Genomic DNA, 20,409 nt, shown 5'->3' with positions numbered 1-20,409 from the left:
TTAAGAAGCACTGTTGAGCCTTGAAGTATTAAGGAGTAAAACAGGGCTACATTACAAAACCCAAACCATACAGGATGAGGTGGAAAGTGTTCCCAAATACCGATGGTGGGGAGGGTTAGGGAGATAACTAAACATATCAATAAATTGTCAAACATTCAGAATCCTAACTCTGAAAGATCATTTTCTGCAGCTCCCACTAGGAAATATCTTGTGTTCCTTGCAGGATGCATATGTTTATATCTCGGTGAACAAAAAACATTACACATAACCTAAGATTTCTAGTGGAAATCCACTGTTGGCAGCGCACAGTGCTGCCTTTGGTGTTCCTTCTGTTCTCAGGGTGTTTACAAAGGTCTTAGCGCTGGTAGTGACTCATTTTTTCGAAGATTGTGCTTTGGCTTGGTGGACAAAAGTGGCACAGTGTCTAAAGGCATGCCCCCAAATGAGGCCATAACCAGATGTCTGTATAATATAGGTGCTTCCATGGAGGCCCGGGCAGCTCACGCAAAGCATCTGAAAGCCAGAATGTTTTGGTCAGATATCGGAAAAAACATGCCCATCAATATTTCCAAATTGGTGGCAGTGAGGCTCAATCTGAGGCCATTTCTGCCATGGATAACAAAGTGTTGGTGCAAAAGGTGGTATGCGATCATTAAAGCTGTCAAAAGAAGAACAGCATTTGTAGCAAGTGAAGAGTCTAAAGTGACACGAAGCAGGAAAGCGAGAGAAAAGAATCCTTTTGTGAACTTAAATTCCACTGTTGTCTATAGGAAGAGGGGCATTGTGGCTTTTGTAGTGAAGTGCCAAGTTTATATAAAAAAAAGCCAAAGGGGGTCTGGAACCCGCATATATGATGAAGTTAACGGGGACCCATTTAATAAAGACATATTTGAAACACAAGCATTACCTCAGCCAAAGGGAAGCCGGTATTGTTTCAAGGAAAGCCATAAAGGTGAACAGAAGGGTGCGAGTGACCCGAAAGGAAAGGAAAGGTGCAAGAGCGAAATAAGTGTGCAAGAAGCATGTTAAGGATAAGACGGTTGCAAGGGTGTACAAAAGTAAAGTGAATCAAAGGAAGGTGCCGGGGGCGCAACAAGGTGATAGAAGAGAAAGCCAAACAAGGTGACGGGGTTCCATGTAATAATGTCCCCTCAAAAATATCGCCATGCAAAAATATCGCCGACAAACGGACGTTTTTTGTGGGGACATTATTGCATGGAACATTTGTGTTTTTTTTTTTTTTGGCTGCCCCTGTCCCTATATATGTGGTCACCCATATAATATCACCACAACCTTTTCCCGGTGATATTATATACAGCGACCATATATATGGGGATAATATTACCTGATACCGGTGACGGTTGGCACAGTGAAGTGAAGGACAACAAAGGGGTGCAGGAAGCACCTGAAGATGAAAGGATAGAAGAAAAGCAAGTACAGGAAATACAGAGAGGGGCCAAAAATCAGAGTGGTTGCGCTTAGGAGGAGCAAAGGAACCTGGCATATTCGAAAGTCTCTAATTCAACCCCATGAGAAGGGTATTTGATAAAGGAACTGTATATAGAGGAAAAGGTACATCCTGACGAGTTGAATTTTGTGTCTGAAACTGAAGCTGTGTAAGCTTGGGGAAGGGAACCTTGAGAGGCTGAAGAGAAACTGTGTTGTTAAACTGAACTTGTGTTTAAAACTGAAGGGGCCTGAGCTTGGGGAAAGGAACCCTAAGAGGTCTAACAAGTTTGATACTGAAGAAATTGAAGCTTGGGGAAGGGAATCCCAAGGAACCAAAGACATTGAAAGTATTTGCGAATATTCCAAGGGCCCTGTGACTTTCGAACAGCACTTTTTGATTGAACTCATATTTGTGGTATTAACCAAACTACACCTGGTGAGAAGACCACCTGAAACCAACTTTGGTTTCCTATGTTCTGTTGAACCACTATATTTTCTTTTTAAAGACTTCCTAACAAAGAGTGGGGGCAAGCCTAGGTTTAGACACAGACCGATTTATTGTTTTGGACTTTCAGACAATGACGGCCCTTCGAAACTTCAGTTAAGGGAACCATCCCTTTAGAGTTAGGACCAGTTAGGCATTACACCAATCCAGTAACCTTAGTAAATAAAGCTTTTGAAACTGCCATCTTTCAGTCTATCTCTCTCTTGATACCATGCCTGTCTCACAACCATTAGACCACCAAATCTGATTCAGTATTCGCTTTGTTTGAGGTAGTACCTCACACTCTGTAGTATTGTGAACATGAGAAGTATGCAAGTGTATTCCTCTCTCGTATGGGGCAATACCGTACCTTTTTCTTCCAGGTGCTGTTCATTAGTGTTGATCTTGTGCAAATAAGGAGTAGAGCAGAGTTGTGATTTGGTTGCTATGCTCCCCACCCTGATCCAGGAGTCAAATTCATTTCAGTCTACCCACCAATTGACAACAGTGTATGCTCTTAGGAAAATATTTCTGTCTTGGCGTCTGCTACTGTATTTACCAATAATGGTAATGCTTAGGAACCATCGGTACACAGGTGTTAAAAGCAAGAGAAATAACTGAACATTATGTACCATGTGCTGAACTGATGAAGGTGCTCTTCAAATCTTTCTTCATTATTAAGGTGTTTTATTTTTAGAGATACGTGCCACTTAGGTGTCAATGTGAGACCCTCTGCGTGTTTAGTAGGCTGCAAAGATAATCATAGGTGCAAATCCATTTCCTGGTTTATTCTGAAAAACATTGAGGCATCATGGGTTCAGAGGCGCCCTAGACTGCTAGAAACCATTGACCGCCTCGCTTTAGTTTCCAGAGCTCCAGACCGGACCCTAAGCTGCCCAGCTAGACGCTCCCCTTCCTTACCAGATGAGGGCTTTGGTCAGCATGTACAGAATGTACAGGATTCTGCATTCTGTCTGTTTCACTACAGGATTTCTCAGATTCAAAAGCAGACTGGGTAGTCTAGACTTATGATTTAAAGCCCATGCAGTGCTGCTTGCATACATAATGGGACAGACTGGCCTCAATAGAAATTGGTCTATAACCCCTCACCCCATTGTGAGTGTGTGGTACTGGGCTAGTACTCTGGTCTCCCTCCTCTTTCTCATAGCACCCAGCTCACTTAATGGCATCTCCTTGCGTCTCTTCTATGGTCAAGCTCTGCTTGGACTTGTGTTTGGGATCAGTGGGTTGCTGCGTTGTTATGGAGAATTCTCAAAAATGTGTTAATTCCCTCCACCTTGGAGACCCCCAGCAACTTTGCTGGATTTTGAGGACTTGATTTTTTTACCTGGAGAGAGTGTGACCCTTTTTTCCCACTCTCTCATGTAACTTAATGTGATGTTATACCCTGTGTTTTGTTTTGGTTGTGGAGTCTAACCAACTCCATAGGCATCATCTTTTACAATTGCGTCACAAAGCACCTTCAGTGCAATACCTTCTCTGGGATCAACTACTGTTTCGCAGAACAGTGGAGTGACATTGACTTCACTTAGTCCTGTAAAATTCTAGACCCAGCACACCCTATCTTACAATAGAGTGCTGGAAGGGTTACTTAGTATCCCCTGTGTTTAGCTACTCATGTAGCATTTATATCTTAACCTTTCCTCTCAGAATGGCTGGTGGCAGTGGTTTTGCAATGAACTATCATGATTTACCCCGACCGCGAACTGTTCGCAGCTCCGGTAATGTTGAATCGCGGGAGCCATGTTTTTCAAAATGGCGCTGAGCCTCCTTTATTAAAATGGTCCCCGGTCTTCTTTTTTCGCCATTTCTTTGTCGAAAGTTTTTCTCTGCGCGCCAAACCAGGTTTGGGTCTCTTTGTTCATTTCGCCTTTGGCGGGGTTTCTGAGAGAAACCCGCCTCTGGCTCCAGAGTGTCTGGGGTAGGCCAGAAGTGAAGGAGGTGCCCAAAACTCCCTGTGCTTGGTCTCCTAGGAGACCCAAATGCACTCTGTGGTGATTGGCTGGCTGACTGTCCGGCAAGGACAGCCACCCTGCTGGGTGAGTGACGGCTAGGCTGGAATTAATGGGAGAGAACTGAATAAAAGGTGAGTCTTTTGGCTTGGAAGGCAGAGTCGACCACTGGACGAAGGAACCGAAGAAGAGCTTGAAGAGGACGACTGCTGCAACTCCTGGACCATTGGTTTGCACGGTGAAGCCCTGCTGCAGGTCTGAATCGCCAAGTTTGCATCGACAGAGAAGCCCCTACAATGACGACTTCTCCCTTTTGAGTTGGTGGGACCAATCAACTCCCAAGTAAGCCACCTGGATACCCATCTCAGAGCTGGTTGTATTTCCTCAGAGTTGCTGCAGGAAACCGTAGAGCCAGGGAGAGGGACACCAGATTGTGTGCGTTGCTTGTAAGCTGGCCTAGAACATTTGGAAGATCCTCCGGACTCCCACGAAACAAGACTGACCAAGCCTGACCCCCCTCAGTTGAGTGCGGGACCTCAGATGTGAGGGAAGTCCACCTTGACAGCCAGAAACCGCGGTTATTGCAATTTGCTGTACCCAAAGGAGCTGAAAAGCGAACCAGCCACTGAAAGTAAAGTTTTCCGGTTGCCAGCTTTGACCGAGCCATGCAGTGCAGGAGTCCCGCAACGTCCTCCCTCTTGTCCCCATGACTGAGGCCCAGGAACAGTGAGATCTGCAGAGCTGCACAGGAACTGAACTCTTCAGCTGCATCTTTTCTTCTTTACCAAGGTACTGTAAAACGGGTCTAAGAGAACTTACCTCTTACTGTGGAAGTGCTTGTAAGTTCTGCAACTCACAAGTCTAATCAGCCCTACATTTGATTCTTCTTTTTATCAAAGACTCCTAAGAACCTGTGCAAAGACTTTTCCATTTGCTTACCTGAAGTGCTACATCCTATACAAAGACTTTTGCCCATTGACTTTGGCTTAGCCTATTGAATTGAATGACTCTTCTCTTGCTATCTGAAAGTATTTGCCCTGATTAAGAATATTTGTAATTTCTTGTGTTCTAATAACCTTTGCCTTTTACAAACTATCGAGAGTACTCTGTATACCAACAGTAAGGGATTCATGTCCCCAGCACCCTTGTTACTGAAGTCACCTGTGTGTGTAGGTTGTCTGTGGGCCAATTCAAAAGGGCCTTGTCTGATGCAGAAACTCAGAGTGTACAGTATTGTAGTGTATCTGTGTGTTACTTGCATATTGCTCCCTTCTAAAGAAGGCTTAATAACTGACTGATAAATACATTATTAATTGTTTATGCAAGAAACCTTGAGTGTAAGAGTTTATTTAAATACCTGTAACTGTGAATTTTTATGTAACTCCACTACTGCTTACATTTCGCCTCTTGAGATAAGCCTGGCTGCTCAACACGTTACCAAAACGGTGTAGTACAAGCTTATACCAAAGGTTGGGTTGCCTATACCTGTAGTCATAGTTGCTTGTAGTGTTCCCAGAGGGTAATGCATTCAAACTTTGCTTAACACTGCGTCCCTCGAGGGGAGGTTTTAAAGCACTAAATTGGGAATTATGACTGTCCATTGCCCGATGTTGAGACAAAGGATAATTTTTGCATAAACAAAATTACTTTAGCTAACCATTGTTTTTAAACGAACACAAATCTGGGGAGTATCCCTCCTAGGGAGATTGCACATGTATGCTGTGTCGATCCCTTTACAGCTTTAGAACTACTGCTCTCAAGTGAAAGGGCCACGTGGTGAGCATATGTTGCTACTGGTCTCTGTTAAAAAAAACATGTATAGCAAGCCCGAAAATGCCTTTGATTCCTCTCTCAGCCATGTTGAAATGATGAAGCACTCGGGCCCGCTGGCATACACAGTAATCAGTTTAGTGACTTTCATTCATACTAACGCCAATGCCAGATCGATGCCATCCTGTTTAGCATTTTAATTAATCCCTAAAGGCATGGAGTTGGTCCAAATGCGCAAAGAGAACTGCCTGTAAACATTTTGTAATTTAATTTCTGCTTTGCTTCAACAGGGAAACCAGCGATTGCCCATAGAGATTTGAAGTCAAAAAATATTCTTGTCAAAAAGAATGGCACATGCTGTATTGCTGATCTTGGACTGGCAGTAAGGCACGATTCGGCCACAGACACCATTGACATTGCACCAAACCACAGAGTGGGAACAAAGAGGTACCCGTTATGTGCTCTAGGCCTTTTTAACACCAGTGTTGCGTCTTGTTTTTTTCAGCATTGCTTTTCTAAACTCTTTAATTAACTTTTGAATATATCTGTAGTAGCATTTTCTTTAAGTTCATTTACATGTTTAATTCTCATCAGTAAGTATGGACTGGGGATGGTTAGTTGGCATTGACCAGAATGGGTAGTTACTAGGTTTTTTTGCAAGACGTTATTCATGTATTGTAAAGTAACAGCCACCCACTAGTTATTCAACGCGTGTGCGAAGGAAAAAAGCCCTTTATTCACTCCCATACAGCAGAGGTTCTTCCATCAAACCTTGTTTAGGGCCAAGCTGCCAGATTTTGCCTTGATGCACACACGTCCCCAATTCAATCCTTGGTCTGTTCTTAGTAGGGAAATCGGCAGGTATACATCCTTCCTTTCTCCCTCTTCCAAAACTGCCTTTTGCTTTTCCCCATCATTGGCAGCCAGATGCCCCATCCTGTTTTCCCCCACCAGTGAACCTTTTTGGTTATTTTCAAAATTGTCATCCTACCCTGAGGTGTATGATCGCATTCCTGCTTCTGGTACCGCCTTTAAAAAGCCAGGGACAAGCCCCCCATCTAAGAAGGTAGCAGACAGGAATGGCGTGAAACATTTAGCAAATGCAAGTCGCAAACCATTGCCAAACACAGTGCTAAAAAATCAGCAAGCAATAATCGGCCCAGAAAAGACCAGTAGCAATAACCATGGCGTAGAAGGGGTCTGACACCGGAAAACCTTGTGCTGAAACACTCAGCTTAGAGACATGCACTATACAAGATCAGGAATAGAAAAAGCCAAGCTCTGGGTATGGTCCCGAAAAACACATCAGCGCAGAACACTCAAGTATGGATTCTCAACACAGGGACACAGCACAGAAAAATGCATGCAAAAGAAACGCACATGTGAAAAACCAGAGAGTGTTTCACGGCCTAGACCCTGTGGATCCCTTGTTCAGGTGGCCAGGGCAGGGCCATCGCCTTTGGAGCCAGACCCTGGGGGTGGACAAGTGTGGGAGGTTCACCTGGGTCAGGGGTACTTGGGAAGTGAGGGAGGGACACCCAATGGCGAGACACGGTACCCCGCCCTTTCCAATACCCCTATCCAATCCAATTTTATGGGATATTCCAGCTTCCCAGACCCCCCTGCCCCCACCCGCCTTTCCTACCCAAACACTGAGCCAAGGAAGAGGTCTAAGGCTGAAAGGATTACCACTCGTGCAATACATTAGACATGTTTCTCTAATGAGATCAGGTGGGTTCAGGCACTTGACTTTAATCACGCACACCTAATACCTATTAACTCTCCCCACATGGTTAAAAGGTGGAACACACACTTTGAGCAAGGTGGAGAAGGAGCAGTCCATCCAGGGCTTTTTTGCGAACCAGGCGAAGGAGAGCGACAAACAGAGGGGTTGATCTGAAGGGGCAGGAAGCCAAAAAAAAAACCCTCCATCCCTCAGCGAGCGATTGTTATTTCCGAAAGGCTGTGAGGATTGCGCATGACAGCCCAGCTGTAAGGAAAAAAGAGTCTTCTGAGTGCTACAAGGTTACCAGCTACTCTCCCGGGTGAACGGCAGAGTTGGGGAGGCACAGAAGCGGCAGCAGTAACAATCTTGACTCCTACATCAAAGGTTCGAAAAATGGATAGCATCCTTAACATGACCGGTGAGTTGAGGGAAGCAAAGAAAGTCCGGTCTGTTTAATTTAAATGCTTGCAACAGTATCTGAGGGATGAAGGTTACACGAGCGCCGATAAGCAGCAAGACAAAGTGAATCCATTGTTAAGAACTGTGACTACGAAACACAAAGTAGCAGAGTGGTCCGGCGAAGTGAGATTGCCCAATCAAAGACTCTGTGAAATGTTTTAATAAAGCTGTATAGGCTGTAGAGGCAGCGGGAAGTGAGAAATGATGTGTTACGTGAAAATCTCACAAACTCTTGCTTTGTTTTGTTGAATTTCGCAAGAGAACAAAAGTAGGGTCCGAACCTGACTGAGGGAGACCCGTTTAAAAAGCAAGTTATAAGTAACAAGTACATTTTCCAAAAGACATTGGAATTGAAAGAAAATATGTAAAGTGGAAGCAAAGAAAGAAAGGAGGGTCAAAGTGGTCATATGAAGGTGAGAGCGAAAATCCTCCCAGTTTTGAAAGTCTTTGACAGCAAAATCAAAATATGAAAGAAGGTTTGAGCCCGACTGAGGGAAACTTATAATGTGGAATGTGAAGAAAGCTTCGGGAAGGGACCCCCACCAAGGAGAAAAGGTTTGGACCCGATTGAGGGGAGCCTATAGTTAACTTTGATCAATTACTATATTTCGAAACTGTTTTGCTGAAATTGTGTAGAAGCTGGAAGGATGACCCGGACTTGGTTGAGAGGAACCAGAGAGGTAAAACCCATGAACTTGTGACTCAGAATTGAATGGCCAAAAAGGCTCAGTAGGGCAGAGCTAGTCGCCTAACTGTGTTCACAAGCCAAAGTGTGTTCATCCAGCAAGTGTTCCAGCTAACCACATGTGTTCCATCTACCCAAATGTGGGGATGAGAATTAATACTGATTTATATTGCCATTCTGACATTTCGTTCCACCACTGATTTATTTTTTCCTTTTGTAGATGCATATCCCTGTATCACATTAGAGTGAGGGAAGGCATTCGTTTTTTTGTTAGTATAGGCCTTTAATGTTTGACTAAGACTGACTAGGACTGTTTCTTTATTATTTGATGGTCGTGATTACTCCCATCTTAGTTATAGGACCAGACAGGAGTTGTTCCAAACCCCTTGAATTTAACAATAAAGGTTTTGAAATATGCAACTCTTGTGTCAGTGTCTACTTGTGATTCCATGCCTCCCTTCAACCTTTACTCAGAACATTTCTTTTGACATTGGTAATTGAGCGGTGTGTACCATCTGTTTTTACTTCTTTGTCACAATCCTTAGGAAAAGCAACACATACCTAAACAAATTCTGAGGATCTACTCCCTAGTCCCCTGTACAGCTAACAAAGGAAACATTCCAAGAGGGTGGTGATGATTATGAGGACACTGTTCATACCTAGGACACCACTAACACAATGATTCCTCTGTGGCTACACAGTCACAGGGTTGGGGAGCCTTCTAGCTGAATGGCATCACAGGGTTCAAACCAAAAGGAAAGATATAAGGGTAGCTGTACCAGGCAGCTTGGTTTAACTCCAGGGTGGGAAGAAAGCTATTAGGTAGCAAAGTCATTCAGCACAGTCTTCTCCAAAGAATGCACGAAACCATATATTGAACAAAATACACTTTATTAGAAGTACAGACATAGAATATCTATTACAGCAAAATCAGTACTTTGGCTTAAACATAACAAGTAGAATAAACACAGTGCTTTCTGTAACATCAGGAATGGTTAGTTAAGACTTGTTAGAATGGCTTTGTAAACTCTGGCCCGATGGATAGATGTTTAGGAGGCCACCGTTGTCATAGTGAACAGGGTCAACTTCTGGGAGTTTAGCCAAACCAATCAAGGTATCATGGAGAGAGGCCAAGGCTTAATCTCAGGAGAGGTGAGTGGGGTTAGGAGTCCACAATAAGTCCACACAGTGAAACACCAAGGATTGCGCTTACACAGTTAGTTATAAAAATACTATATTATAGGGCCAGAAAAGACTATGAAAAATGACTAATGGCAAGTAATAATATCACACAACACTAAACACTATCAAACATATATACAGTCACTGTAGTTGGTGCAAAATAAACAATCCCACCCCTCAATACCTGTAAAGGAAGTTAAGTGTTTGGGTTAGCACCAACTGTCCAGATGACTTGCAATCTTAACTTATTAAGTCCAATCATAATTTGTATGGGGCCTTGTTCCCAAAAGTTCACAACATTTTCCAATAGTTAATGAATTAGGAACAAATTAGGAGAGGGTTCCTGGGGACGTGAAGCTGGGTCCTAAAGTCATAAGAGGACATATTCTGGTGAATAAGACAGTTCCCAGCTTTTGAACGGCTTTCGGCAACATGTTTTGCTAAATCCAAACAATGGTAAAAGTTTGAAGTTATTCATACTTTGCAAGGGTGGACTTAGGGGGCGGGTAAGTATCGCTACAATTTACCACCCGTACTCTAGTTTCCCTTCCGACTTGGTGGTGGTCAGAGGGCCACCTAAGTCAAGTGTTCCCACTTTTGGTTCCGGTCTCTGGTCCCCAGGAGCTGCGGGTGCAAGAAGAGTTATCTGGTTCTTGAAATGAGCCATAATGCCGACTACATTAAAATTGAGACTAACATGCAGAAAGCTTGTCGGCTCACGTACCAGGTGCGAAGGTTTGCAAGACAACATGCAGCGTACTCCATGGAGGGAATATTGATCTTGTGCAAGTATTTCTTTTGTCCATCAATACTTTATGAACTCGAGGCACTAGCTATGAAAGATTAGGAATGGCTGAACAGGGTAGAGGGCTTTTTCTGGCGCACTATACTAGGGCTTATTTTATTGAGGAATGGCCCTGGAAAAGAGAAGGGAACTATATTTAAAATCTGAGTGCCCGTTATTAAGTAAGTTGAACGCGAACTGGAGTACAGACGCCGGCACAAGAGGAAAGAACTTTGAAGAATTAAATACAGCATTGTTTAAGGAAATGGATTGGACACCAGATTTCAGCTCGGGAAAGAGTTGCATCGTGCTGAAAGGTGCTTTCAGAGGAAGGCGAAAGAGGTGGGACTGGTGTAATAATTATGTGTGTTTGTCAAAGTTGAAAAGCTATGAGTATGCTTCGACAGTAGTACACAGTTATATGGGAGCCCAGTCTTACCTGTTGCAGAGGCCTGACCCTGCAGTGCGAAGAGTCATACTTATGTTACGTAAAAATCAGCTCCCGTTATTAGCGCTACGTGGAGCTCAGATGAAAATCAGTGTGGAAGCAAGTTTGTCGTAGGCGTAAATTGGCAGATAGGCCAGAAACAGTGCGACATGTCTTTAATGCATGTGTTGAAATTAATAGTTCCTATATGTGTATCTTGGAAAAGCTGGTTCATCATTATGATGCAATAAAGACAAGAATTTTTGAACTATTGTTTAAATACAGTTTCAACTTTTACGCAAATTGCACTCATCATTTATGGAAAGTCATTAAGGGAAAATTGAAACAGTCAGAATTGAAAGTAAGTGGATGACCAGAAAGGTGTTAAAGCACAAAACAAAAACAGATTGCTTATGCAATGTAATTTATTTAAAGTTGATTTGATTTTTTTTATTTGTGCTTCTTTTATGGAATAGTGTGGAATTAAGTGTTTGAATAATTTTAAAATATCTGTAAATTGTGATTTCACAATCTTAATTGTAATTATTTTGTATTTGTGAAAAGTTCTAATGAAGAAAACACAATAAAGTATTATATATAAAGGCAACAAAGGCAAAACGCTAAGGGAAACCTATTTTCCCAGTATTGACAGCCTGAATGACTAGTCAGTTTCCCCATAACATGTGTGCAAAAGCCCAGTGGATTGAAGCTGAAGACTTCACTTCACTGTAAAAAGTCACTACATGGTGAAAAACAAAAGGAAACAGTTTGGGGGCCCATGGAATATGGAGGGAAAGTTGCTTTAAGGAGAAAATGTTCCTAACACTGACCAACTAAGGACAGGGGGAGCTAATCCACCCCCGGATGGGTCTCATGCTCAGGCCGGTTATACATTCTGGACAACCCATCAGCATTGCAGTGTGAGCGCCTGCCCTATTCTCAATGGTGAAGTCAAAGCCTTGAAGGATTAAAGACAACCTGAGCAACTAAGGATTCTCTCCCTTCATGTTCATCAACCACTTTAAGGGCATATGGTCCGTCTGCACAGGGAAGTGGGTCCCATAGAGGTAGGGCCTCAACTTCCTAAGGCTTCACACAATGGAAGTGGATCACCTAAGCTCTCTATCCCTAAGCCGGTGACCGATAAAACAGAAAGGCTGATCCCGGCCTTTCTCATCTAGCTGTGATAGTACTGCTCCTATCCCAGTATTTGGGGCATATGTCTGTACAATGAATGGTCGCTTATAGTAGTCGGGTGTCCTGAGAACAGGGGCCTGATGAAGGGAATCCTTGAGGGCTTGGGAGGTCTTCTCACACCTATCACTCCAAGCTACCTTCTTGGGCTTCTTAGGAGGTATGAGAGCAGTCGGAGGGGCAGCTATGGGGCCATAGTCTGGCATGAAATTCGGTAGTACAGTGAGGCCCAGAAAAGCTTTCACCGGAGTTTGGTTAGTGGGGGCTGGCCAGTCTTGTACAACCTGTACTTTACTGGAAATAGGCTGAACCCTGCCCCCACCAACCTCATGCCCAAGATAGACCACTGAACCCTGACCAATTTGGCACTTGGTTATCTTCATGGTCAGGTGGGCCTTCTGAAGAGCCTGCAACCCAGTCCTTGGGTGCTTTACATGTTCCTCCCAAGTGAGGCTGACGACTGCTATATTATCCAGATATGCTATGCAGAAATCATCGAACCTATTCAGAACATGATTCATCAACCTTTGGAAAGTGGCAGGTGCATTCTTCAATCCAAAATGTATTACCCTGAACTGGTAAAGACCTTTCCGGGGATGAAAATGCTGTCTTTTCCTTGGTATTTTCTCTCAGGGCAATTTGCCAATACCCTGCAGTGAGACCAAAAGTGCTGAGATAAATGGAAGCACCTAGTTTGTCTACCAAGTAATCAGTTCTTGGTAGGGGTGAGCATATGCCTTAGTGGCAGCATTCAGAGCTCTATAGTCCACGCAGAATCTCAAACGGATTTACCTGCTTTTGGAACCAGAACCACTGGACTGGACCAAGGAATGCTAGAGGGCTCAATCACCACAGGATTCAACTTCTTGTTCATCTCAGACTTGATGTGGGATCTGATCTCTTCTGACATTCTAGAACTCCTACATTTGGTAGACACTATCTGCGTTGGCAATGTTTTCACCTCAACATGCTGCTTTAGAAGTCAGTTGAGGGGACACTTTGGCACCCTCAATGGAGCCATCTGAAGGACTGCAGTGTAACAGGTCAGGAAGAGGTTCAGATTCCTCCTCCCATTCTGAAACCAGGAGTAGAGCAGCCATTTCCACTGTAGGGATAAATGCCTTCAGTCTATTTATCTAAAACACTTTAGGAGACTGACCAGGTCTCCTGAGGTCCACTAAATTATTCACCTCACCAGGTTGCTCCATTACTTTGTAAGGGCCTGGCAATTTGTCCTGCAAAGCCCTCATCCTTAAAAGAGTCATGATTAGGATTTCTTGGGCTGCAGTAAAATAAGAGAGAAGCCTTCTTGTCATATCAATGTTTTACCAAAGCCTGACCAGCCTTCAACCTATCAGTGGCCTGAGCATCAGAAGAGCCATCCTCTTATGCCATTCACTGAGTCGACCACATTTGTAGTGCCGGGAGGAGTGAGGATCCCCCATCCTTCTTTAACTATAGCAAGGGGTCACCTGACAGGGGCACCAAAAAGATGTTCAAAGGACTGAAACCAACCCCTTTTTGAGGTACCTCTCTGTAGGCAAAGAGTGCACATGGCATAAGGGGATCCTACTCTCTCCTCTGGGGCTCATCAAGATCTCCAATCATGCTTTTGAGAGTCCCCTTGAATCGCTCAACCAAGCCATTTGTCTGTGGTTGATGTGCTGATGAAAACATATAGGAGACTCCACACTCCTCCCATATGGCTTGCATGTACTTGGGCATGAAGTTGCGGCCTCTATCAAACACTTTTTCTTTAGGGAAGTCAACCCCTCCCCCAAATTTGGGAAGGACTTGTGCTTTGGAGGGGTGTCGGTTGCTGGTCACCTGAACAGAAAAAAACGTTTTCACTACAGCTACCAGAATCCTTTGAGTCTAATTAGACACACCTCCTCAACAGCCTCCCTGATGATTATTTGAGATAAGAAAGCGCTAGGAGGAGAACAACTACAGACCACAGAACTGCAGCTGAGGGATTTAACCCTGTTATTACTGAGTACCTGATTTGCAGCAAGGGATCTAACCCTGTTATTACTGAGTACCTGATTTGCAGCAGAAGGGATCTAACCCTGTGAATATTTGTCCATTTTGGGATTTGACCCAGCTACTTATATTTTTTGCAACAGGTTCAATTGACCAGAACCGGGAGTGCGTGCCTCACCCACCTTCTTTTTTGTACTGAATGCTATGGGAGTCCCGGGCTCCAGAGGCAGCGCCACGGGGTGACTGTGCCCCACTTTGGAGAATCATAAAGATGCTTCTCTCCCCTCCCCCAAATTTGGGAAGGACTTGTGCTTTGGAGGGGTGTCGGTTGCTGGTCACCTGAACAGAAAAAAACGTTTTCACTACAGCTACCAGAATCCTTTGAGTCTAATTAGACACATCTGCTCAACAGCCTCCCTGATGATTATTTGAGATAAGAAAGCGCTAGGAGGAGAACAACTACAGACCACAGAACTGCAGCTGAGGGATTTAACCCTGTTATTACTGAGTACCTGATTTGCAGCAAGGGATCTAACCCTATTATTACTGAGTACCTGATTTGCAGCAGAAGGGATCTAACCCTGTGAATATTTGTCCATTTTGGGATTTGACCCAGCTACTTATTATATTTTTTGCAATAGGGACCGGGAGTGCGCGCCTCACCCACCTTCTTTTTTCTAGTAAAGATACTAGCTAACACTCTAGCAACTGATCTGGAAGTTACTGCTTTCAGTCGGATTTCCTCAGGATATCTGATAGCTTGATCAACTATTAACAGAATAAACCTGCTGCCCTGGGATGGAGGAGGGTCAAGGGGATCAACAACATCAACCCCCACCCTCTCAAAGGGAGTACCCGTTACAGTGAGGATAACTAATGGAGCCTGATTTTTTGCACCACTTTTTCCAGAAATGTGGCAAGTGGCACAACTCTCCTACAATGGCATTCTACCTGGGCTCCCATCTTAGGCCTGTTGGATAAACTATACTTGGTTTTCTTGATCCAAGATGACCTGCAAGGGGGACTTCATGTGCCAGTTGCAGGAGGAGGGGTCGCACCTGAAGGAGAACCATCAACTTCATATGGTCTCCTTCAGAGGACTCTGTGGGCTCACTGTATAGGAGCTGACCGTCCCAATAAATGATGTGTTTCCCAGGAGGTTCTCCCTCAAGCTGGGAACAAGCCTGTCTCCTGAGGCCTTACAAAGATGGGCACTCATGTTGGCCCTTACTAAACCCTTTCCTACATAGACCCCCTGCTGCAAGTAAACTCTGCAGTTCATGATGGGCATGTGGTTTGAGAACTTCAGGCAGCCCCTCTTCCTCGTCCAGTTCAGGGGCTTGGCCAACTGCTGCCACTCAAGAGGTAGCTGAGATAGGGGGGAATGTTCTCTTTCCTTATTTTCTGTTTCTTTACTCCCGTTGCCTTGGGTTTCCCCTTTGGCTTAGGCTGGGCCTTGGACTTGGCCAAAGCATCCTTCGTCTGAAACCTTGTTCGTGGTCGTTCTGCAGTGTGTCACCCATAAGACCTAAGTCTCTGAGATCATTCCCTAACAGAACTTTACCAGGAACTTGCCTCTACACACGAGCATGTATCCTTTCTATTCCACTATTCACAGCCAAAGTAACAGGTATAACTGGAAACCTGAGGAGGGGCTGGGGTTGGGGTGGTCATCAGCCAACTTAATGGGCATCAGAGAAGCTCTGGTCTGGCAGTTCCTCTGAATTTGCCTAAGTGGAATCCACTACAGTTCTGCTGATCCCAGTGTCCCTTATGGCAGTAGTCTAGCAGGTAGGCCTCAGCAACTCTAGGTTCCCATGATCCCAGGGAAACTAACATTACTTCGGATCCTATACCACAGGTAGGAAATCTGAAGAGAAGGATGCCCCTGTGAGTACTTCTTCCTCATCATGAGAGAAGGCTAGATTGACCCTTACATCTGGGCCCCCCTTCACGTAGTCACTGGCTCCACAAGCCACACAATATCCACTGGGTCTGTGTACGTAGGGAGACTTACTGTTGTGCTTGGGATAGTTAGGCCCACTACCCTTTTCAGCATCAAGTGACTTACCTTTCTTAAACGTTTTGTGGCTCTTCTGGGAGGAAGATTTGTCAGTAATGCCACCCTCTTTCTCCTTTTTACCTTCCTCCTGATTACCCGAAGAAGGTTTGTCATATTGGGCACTCTGTGACACCCACCAATCAGCAGTCATGGCCAACATCTAAGGATCTATCTATCATCTTAGTGGGCCAAATGCTGCTTAATCTCAAGGTAGCAGGAAGAAAAATGTGTTCAAGCATGACCAAGTTAATCATGCTATCAAAGGTGGTTACCTTGTAACCCTCAACCCAGCCAGTCAAGTTCTGAAAAGAATCAATAACATATGATACCCAAGTATTTTCTTTTTTTCTTGTACTCCTTGAATCTCTTCTAGTATTGAGCATGAGTCTTCCCTAACTTTAAGATAAGCGCTTGCTTCAATTTTGCAAAGTCTTTTCGATCAGCCTTTGACATTTCCATAATGGCACTGGAGCCAGAAAAGGGGTAGCCTGCTGATCAACCATTTAATCCTATCAGCATCACCCACTTCTTGCACCTCTCAGGCATACCCAAAAGTTGTCAGCCAGTCCATAATGTAATTCTTCTCTTCTCATCATACACACTGAGCCAAACCTTAGGGAACCTTGAATGAGAAGAAGGCCCATAACAAGTCCCAGACCCTCTGGAGGAGCATGTGGAGCTTGTATCCTGGCAAGCTCCAACTGATGCTCTCTATCCTTCTGCCTCTCAACCCTCTCAAAGTCGAGCTTACCCATTTTAAACTCAAGCTTCTTTTGCCTGAGCCTGAGTTTTTCCTTTTTTAAATCCCACAAAGCTTCAGCCTCTGAGGTGGTTACTGAAACATTGGGAGAATCATCATCATCCCCACTCCTCCTCTTCCCTCTCAATGGTGGCAGTAACAGTAACACCAATACTGCTACTGGGAGCAGCCCCAGCACCTCCTGCATCTCCATTGGAAGATAACGGCACAATTCTACTTTCCTGTTGATCCATAATTCTCTGTATTCACTCCGCTTTGTTGCCAGGGGATAGAAGTCCTCATTCAACATACCCATTTCTTAACTGATCAACCTTAGATGCATTCAAAGTAGATGTAATGACTGTTTCCACGATTCTAAGTATAGTAGGTGACTGTTATATTACCAGGAAAATCAACTAAAATGTTACGCAGAGTCTGTAGCGCTGCCACTTTTCAGAGTTATTAATTATTGCTTCAACTTCTTTCGACGGTTGCCGTTCGACACACGTTTCCCCGAACATCCTGAAGACCTTCCGATTGCCAAATCTGACAAGTCCTCCAAGTCAGCGACAGGCTTCGGCCTGCACTAGGCTTCGGCCTTGCAGTAGAGAGAGTGGGGGGACTGATTACCTTTATTAGAGAATGCGGATTGGAAAGCATGGTATCAAAGTAAGACAGACACAAGTGACCACAGTTCAAGGGTGTTTAGTGAACTTTAACAAGGGTGTGGTAAACGCCTATCTAATGCTAAATCTGAAGATGGGCGCAAGCTACGACCATCAATAATAACGCAGTCCTAGTGGAGTTTCGTAAAAATAAAAGGGCCTATACTTAAAAACCTATTGCCAATCCTTACCGCTAAATAGTATGCAGTAATGTTCATGAAAAAGAAAGAAGTGTTCAAAAATGGTAAGTCAGGATGTTCAGGGCGTTGGCCTCCCTTACCCCACGTTTTCAGCACGGGACAAGGCGGTTCACTCAAGCATAGCACACTCTCGGGCTTCTTCGGCACAAGGACACAATTCCATTACCAACATCAGGGCCTTCGGTGGCCAAGCCTCTTAAGTTATCAAAGTCTCTTGATTCAGAGGGCCTGATGTACCAAAACAAACAAAGATCCATCACAAATACTCAAGTTAGGTGAGTCACTCTTCACCCTGGATTCCCCTCAGCCGGGCTCAGATCCTTTTTATACCAAAATCTTTGGTCTGGATCCCCCTTTTTCAGGCTCCGAACCTCTTCTCCAATGCTTATAGAATATCTTTTCTCGGTTGACTCACGGTTCACCCAGGATCCCCCTCAGCTGGGCTCAGATCCTTTTTACACAATTAGTCTCCCTCAGCTGGGCTTAGACCAATTGCAGTTCGCATTATCTATCGAAGACATTCAAATGTACACAGGGTTTAGCTTGACCCATTGCGGGACCACTTCGATTTGACAGTTCACAATTTTACACTCTCAGTTGGATACCGAACAGAGACCTTCAAATGAGCACCCAAGCGGTGCCGGACCACTCTGTATATGGTATCTATCTTGACTTCAAAAGTTCAGTCACTCCTTCAATTATATTTGTGTTGCTCATCACATAAGCCTCACACTCTGTTCTTTGCAGATTTCTTCATACAATGTTGCCGCTTGCAACCTTGGTTCTAACACAGACCGGTCTGCTATCCGTCTCACCGACTCACTGGCAATGCTGACTTTAATGGCGCTGCCTTGTTGTAGTAGCCATGGACAGTACCACAGCGGCAATTACTCCTCCCCGCCTTGGCTATCGATGCGGGAGAGCCTCTGGTTCCTTCTGCACACAATGCACCTTTCTTCAGCTTTAATTGCCAGTCTTAGGTTGCTTATTCTCGAGGGCTTGTGAAAGCAGTTTTCCTCCAAAAAGGAGAAGGCCAATTCCCTCCTTGCAACCCTTTCTGGTCTTGCCGTCTTTCTTCTCGTATTCAACTGCCATCTTGGAACTGCTGCTTCCTCGTGTGTTTTGCCTTGCTCAGAGTGTACTTTCGTGCTCCGTCTTTTGTCCGTGTGGGGAAGTGTGATTGAAGTCAGGTGTGTGTAATTATCAGTAATTGCTGACTCTGCCTGACCCTTGTGTTGGGACATGTCAGGTATACGGCTCGGGTGTTAGTCCGTTTTCTCTCACAGTGAGCTGTCCGTGAGAAAGTGTTAATGTCGGGAAAGGAGGGGGAATTACGATCCTAAGTATCCAACCTGGTAGGATGGGGAAAAGGTGTTACAGGGAAGAGTATACCGCGGCTCACCGTCCGGTGTCCCACTCTCCGAAGACACGCCATCCAGGTGATCCGCCCGCACTGGTACACCCCCAGAAACTGGATCCAAAAGTGATGGCCGTGTCCTGGCCACCTGGATGACAGATCCCCGGGGACTAGCGGGTGAAACACCTTCCAGTTTCTCACAATGCATAATTCCACTTTCCATATATACTACCTTTTGTCTAGCTGCCTTTTCACTAAAATGTAGCAATGGAGAGAACTCCTTTTAAATTCTGTCCATTTTGCAACAGAAAGTACCCGTGGAAAGACACCCATCGAGTGTGCAACCACTACCTTCCCCGAGACCACTTGTTGTGCATCATGCAACTGGATTACACTGAAATGGAATGATGCACCAAATGGTGGGTGGCCCACTCCATAATGGCTGAGTCTGAGACACCGACCTGCACCTTTGAGTCAGACCCAGAAGGTCAGGGCAGTGAGCGACATTTTGGAAGCCGATGACATTTCAAGAGAAAGTTCTGGCTCCGGCGTGTCAGTCCCCCTCCACGAAAGGCAGTCGAAGTGCGCTGCTATGGGGAAAACTCCTGGCGTCAAAGACACACACGCACACACATAATGGCACACAAACCCGAGCTGTTATTTGACGGATGCATCGAAAGAAGGCCACACACTGACGTAAAGGAACTTTGCGGCCTACTGACCATAAGTGCCACAAGCCTGCTGTGCTTCCGCACCCGCATCTAGCGCAAGGGGATACCAAACGAGCACCAGTGGGCATGCATCAGAGTCCCTTGACGGGTGTTTCGCAAACGCCGAAACACACACCAAAATCACACAAAACTCACTAGCAAAAACATCCTAAAGAGTCCCAGGACACATCTGTCACACACCCACTGGCCCACAGAATGGGCCAGAATATACTGGGGATACCTCCCCTTTATCTCAATCTCTTCAAAAGAAGAGGCCTAGAAAAGATACTGAGGCTATTGTGCTCCCTCGGCCTAACCCACCAAAGACAGGGACCTGGTCTAGAGAATGTTTTGAGGACACTATGGACAAGGTTTCCTCTTTTGTTACGTTCATGGAACGTTTTTCCATTTGGCATAAAACTTTAGACCTAGAAATGGGGTAGACTCTAGCTAAATGGCCAAGGTGTCTGCCTTTTCCCACACATACTATTGGGGACATTTCTGAGCAACCTCGTTTGACAGTCAAACCTCTCATGACTCTTATCAGGATAAAGAGGAGG

General features: G+C 44.8%; 1 protein-coding gene across 1 annotated transcript in view; it reads left to right on the top strand.

Annotated features, from left to right (window-relative positions):
• Window positions 1-20,409, top strand: part of TGFBR1 (transforming growth factor beta receptor 1) — a 360,240-nt gene that overhangs the window by 210,037 nt on the left and 129,794 nt on the right. Inside the window, exon 6 of the mRNA XM_069620584.1 lies at window positions 5,967-6,123. Coding sequence (XP_069476685.1) covers window positions 5,967-6,123 — 157 coding nt within the window. The remainder of the gene's footprint in view (window positions 1-5,966; window positions 6,124-20,409) is intronic.

This window comes from Ambystoma mexicanum, chromosome 5q (genome assembly GCF_040938575.1).
Source record: "Ambystoma mexicanum isolate Mex_15411 chromosome 5q, UKY_AmexF1_1, whole genome shotgun sequence".
NCBI lineage: Eukaryota > Metazoa > Chordata > Amphibia > Caudata > Ambystomatidae > Ambystoma > Ambystoma mexicanum.
The sequence above is the reverse complement of the archived record's forward strand: the minus strand, read 5'-3'. Positions and strand labels throughout refer to the sequence as shown.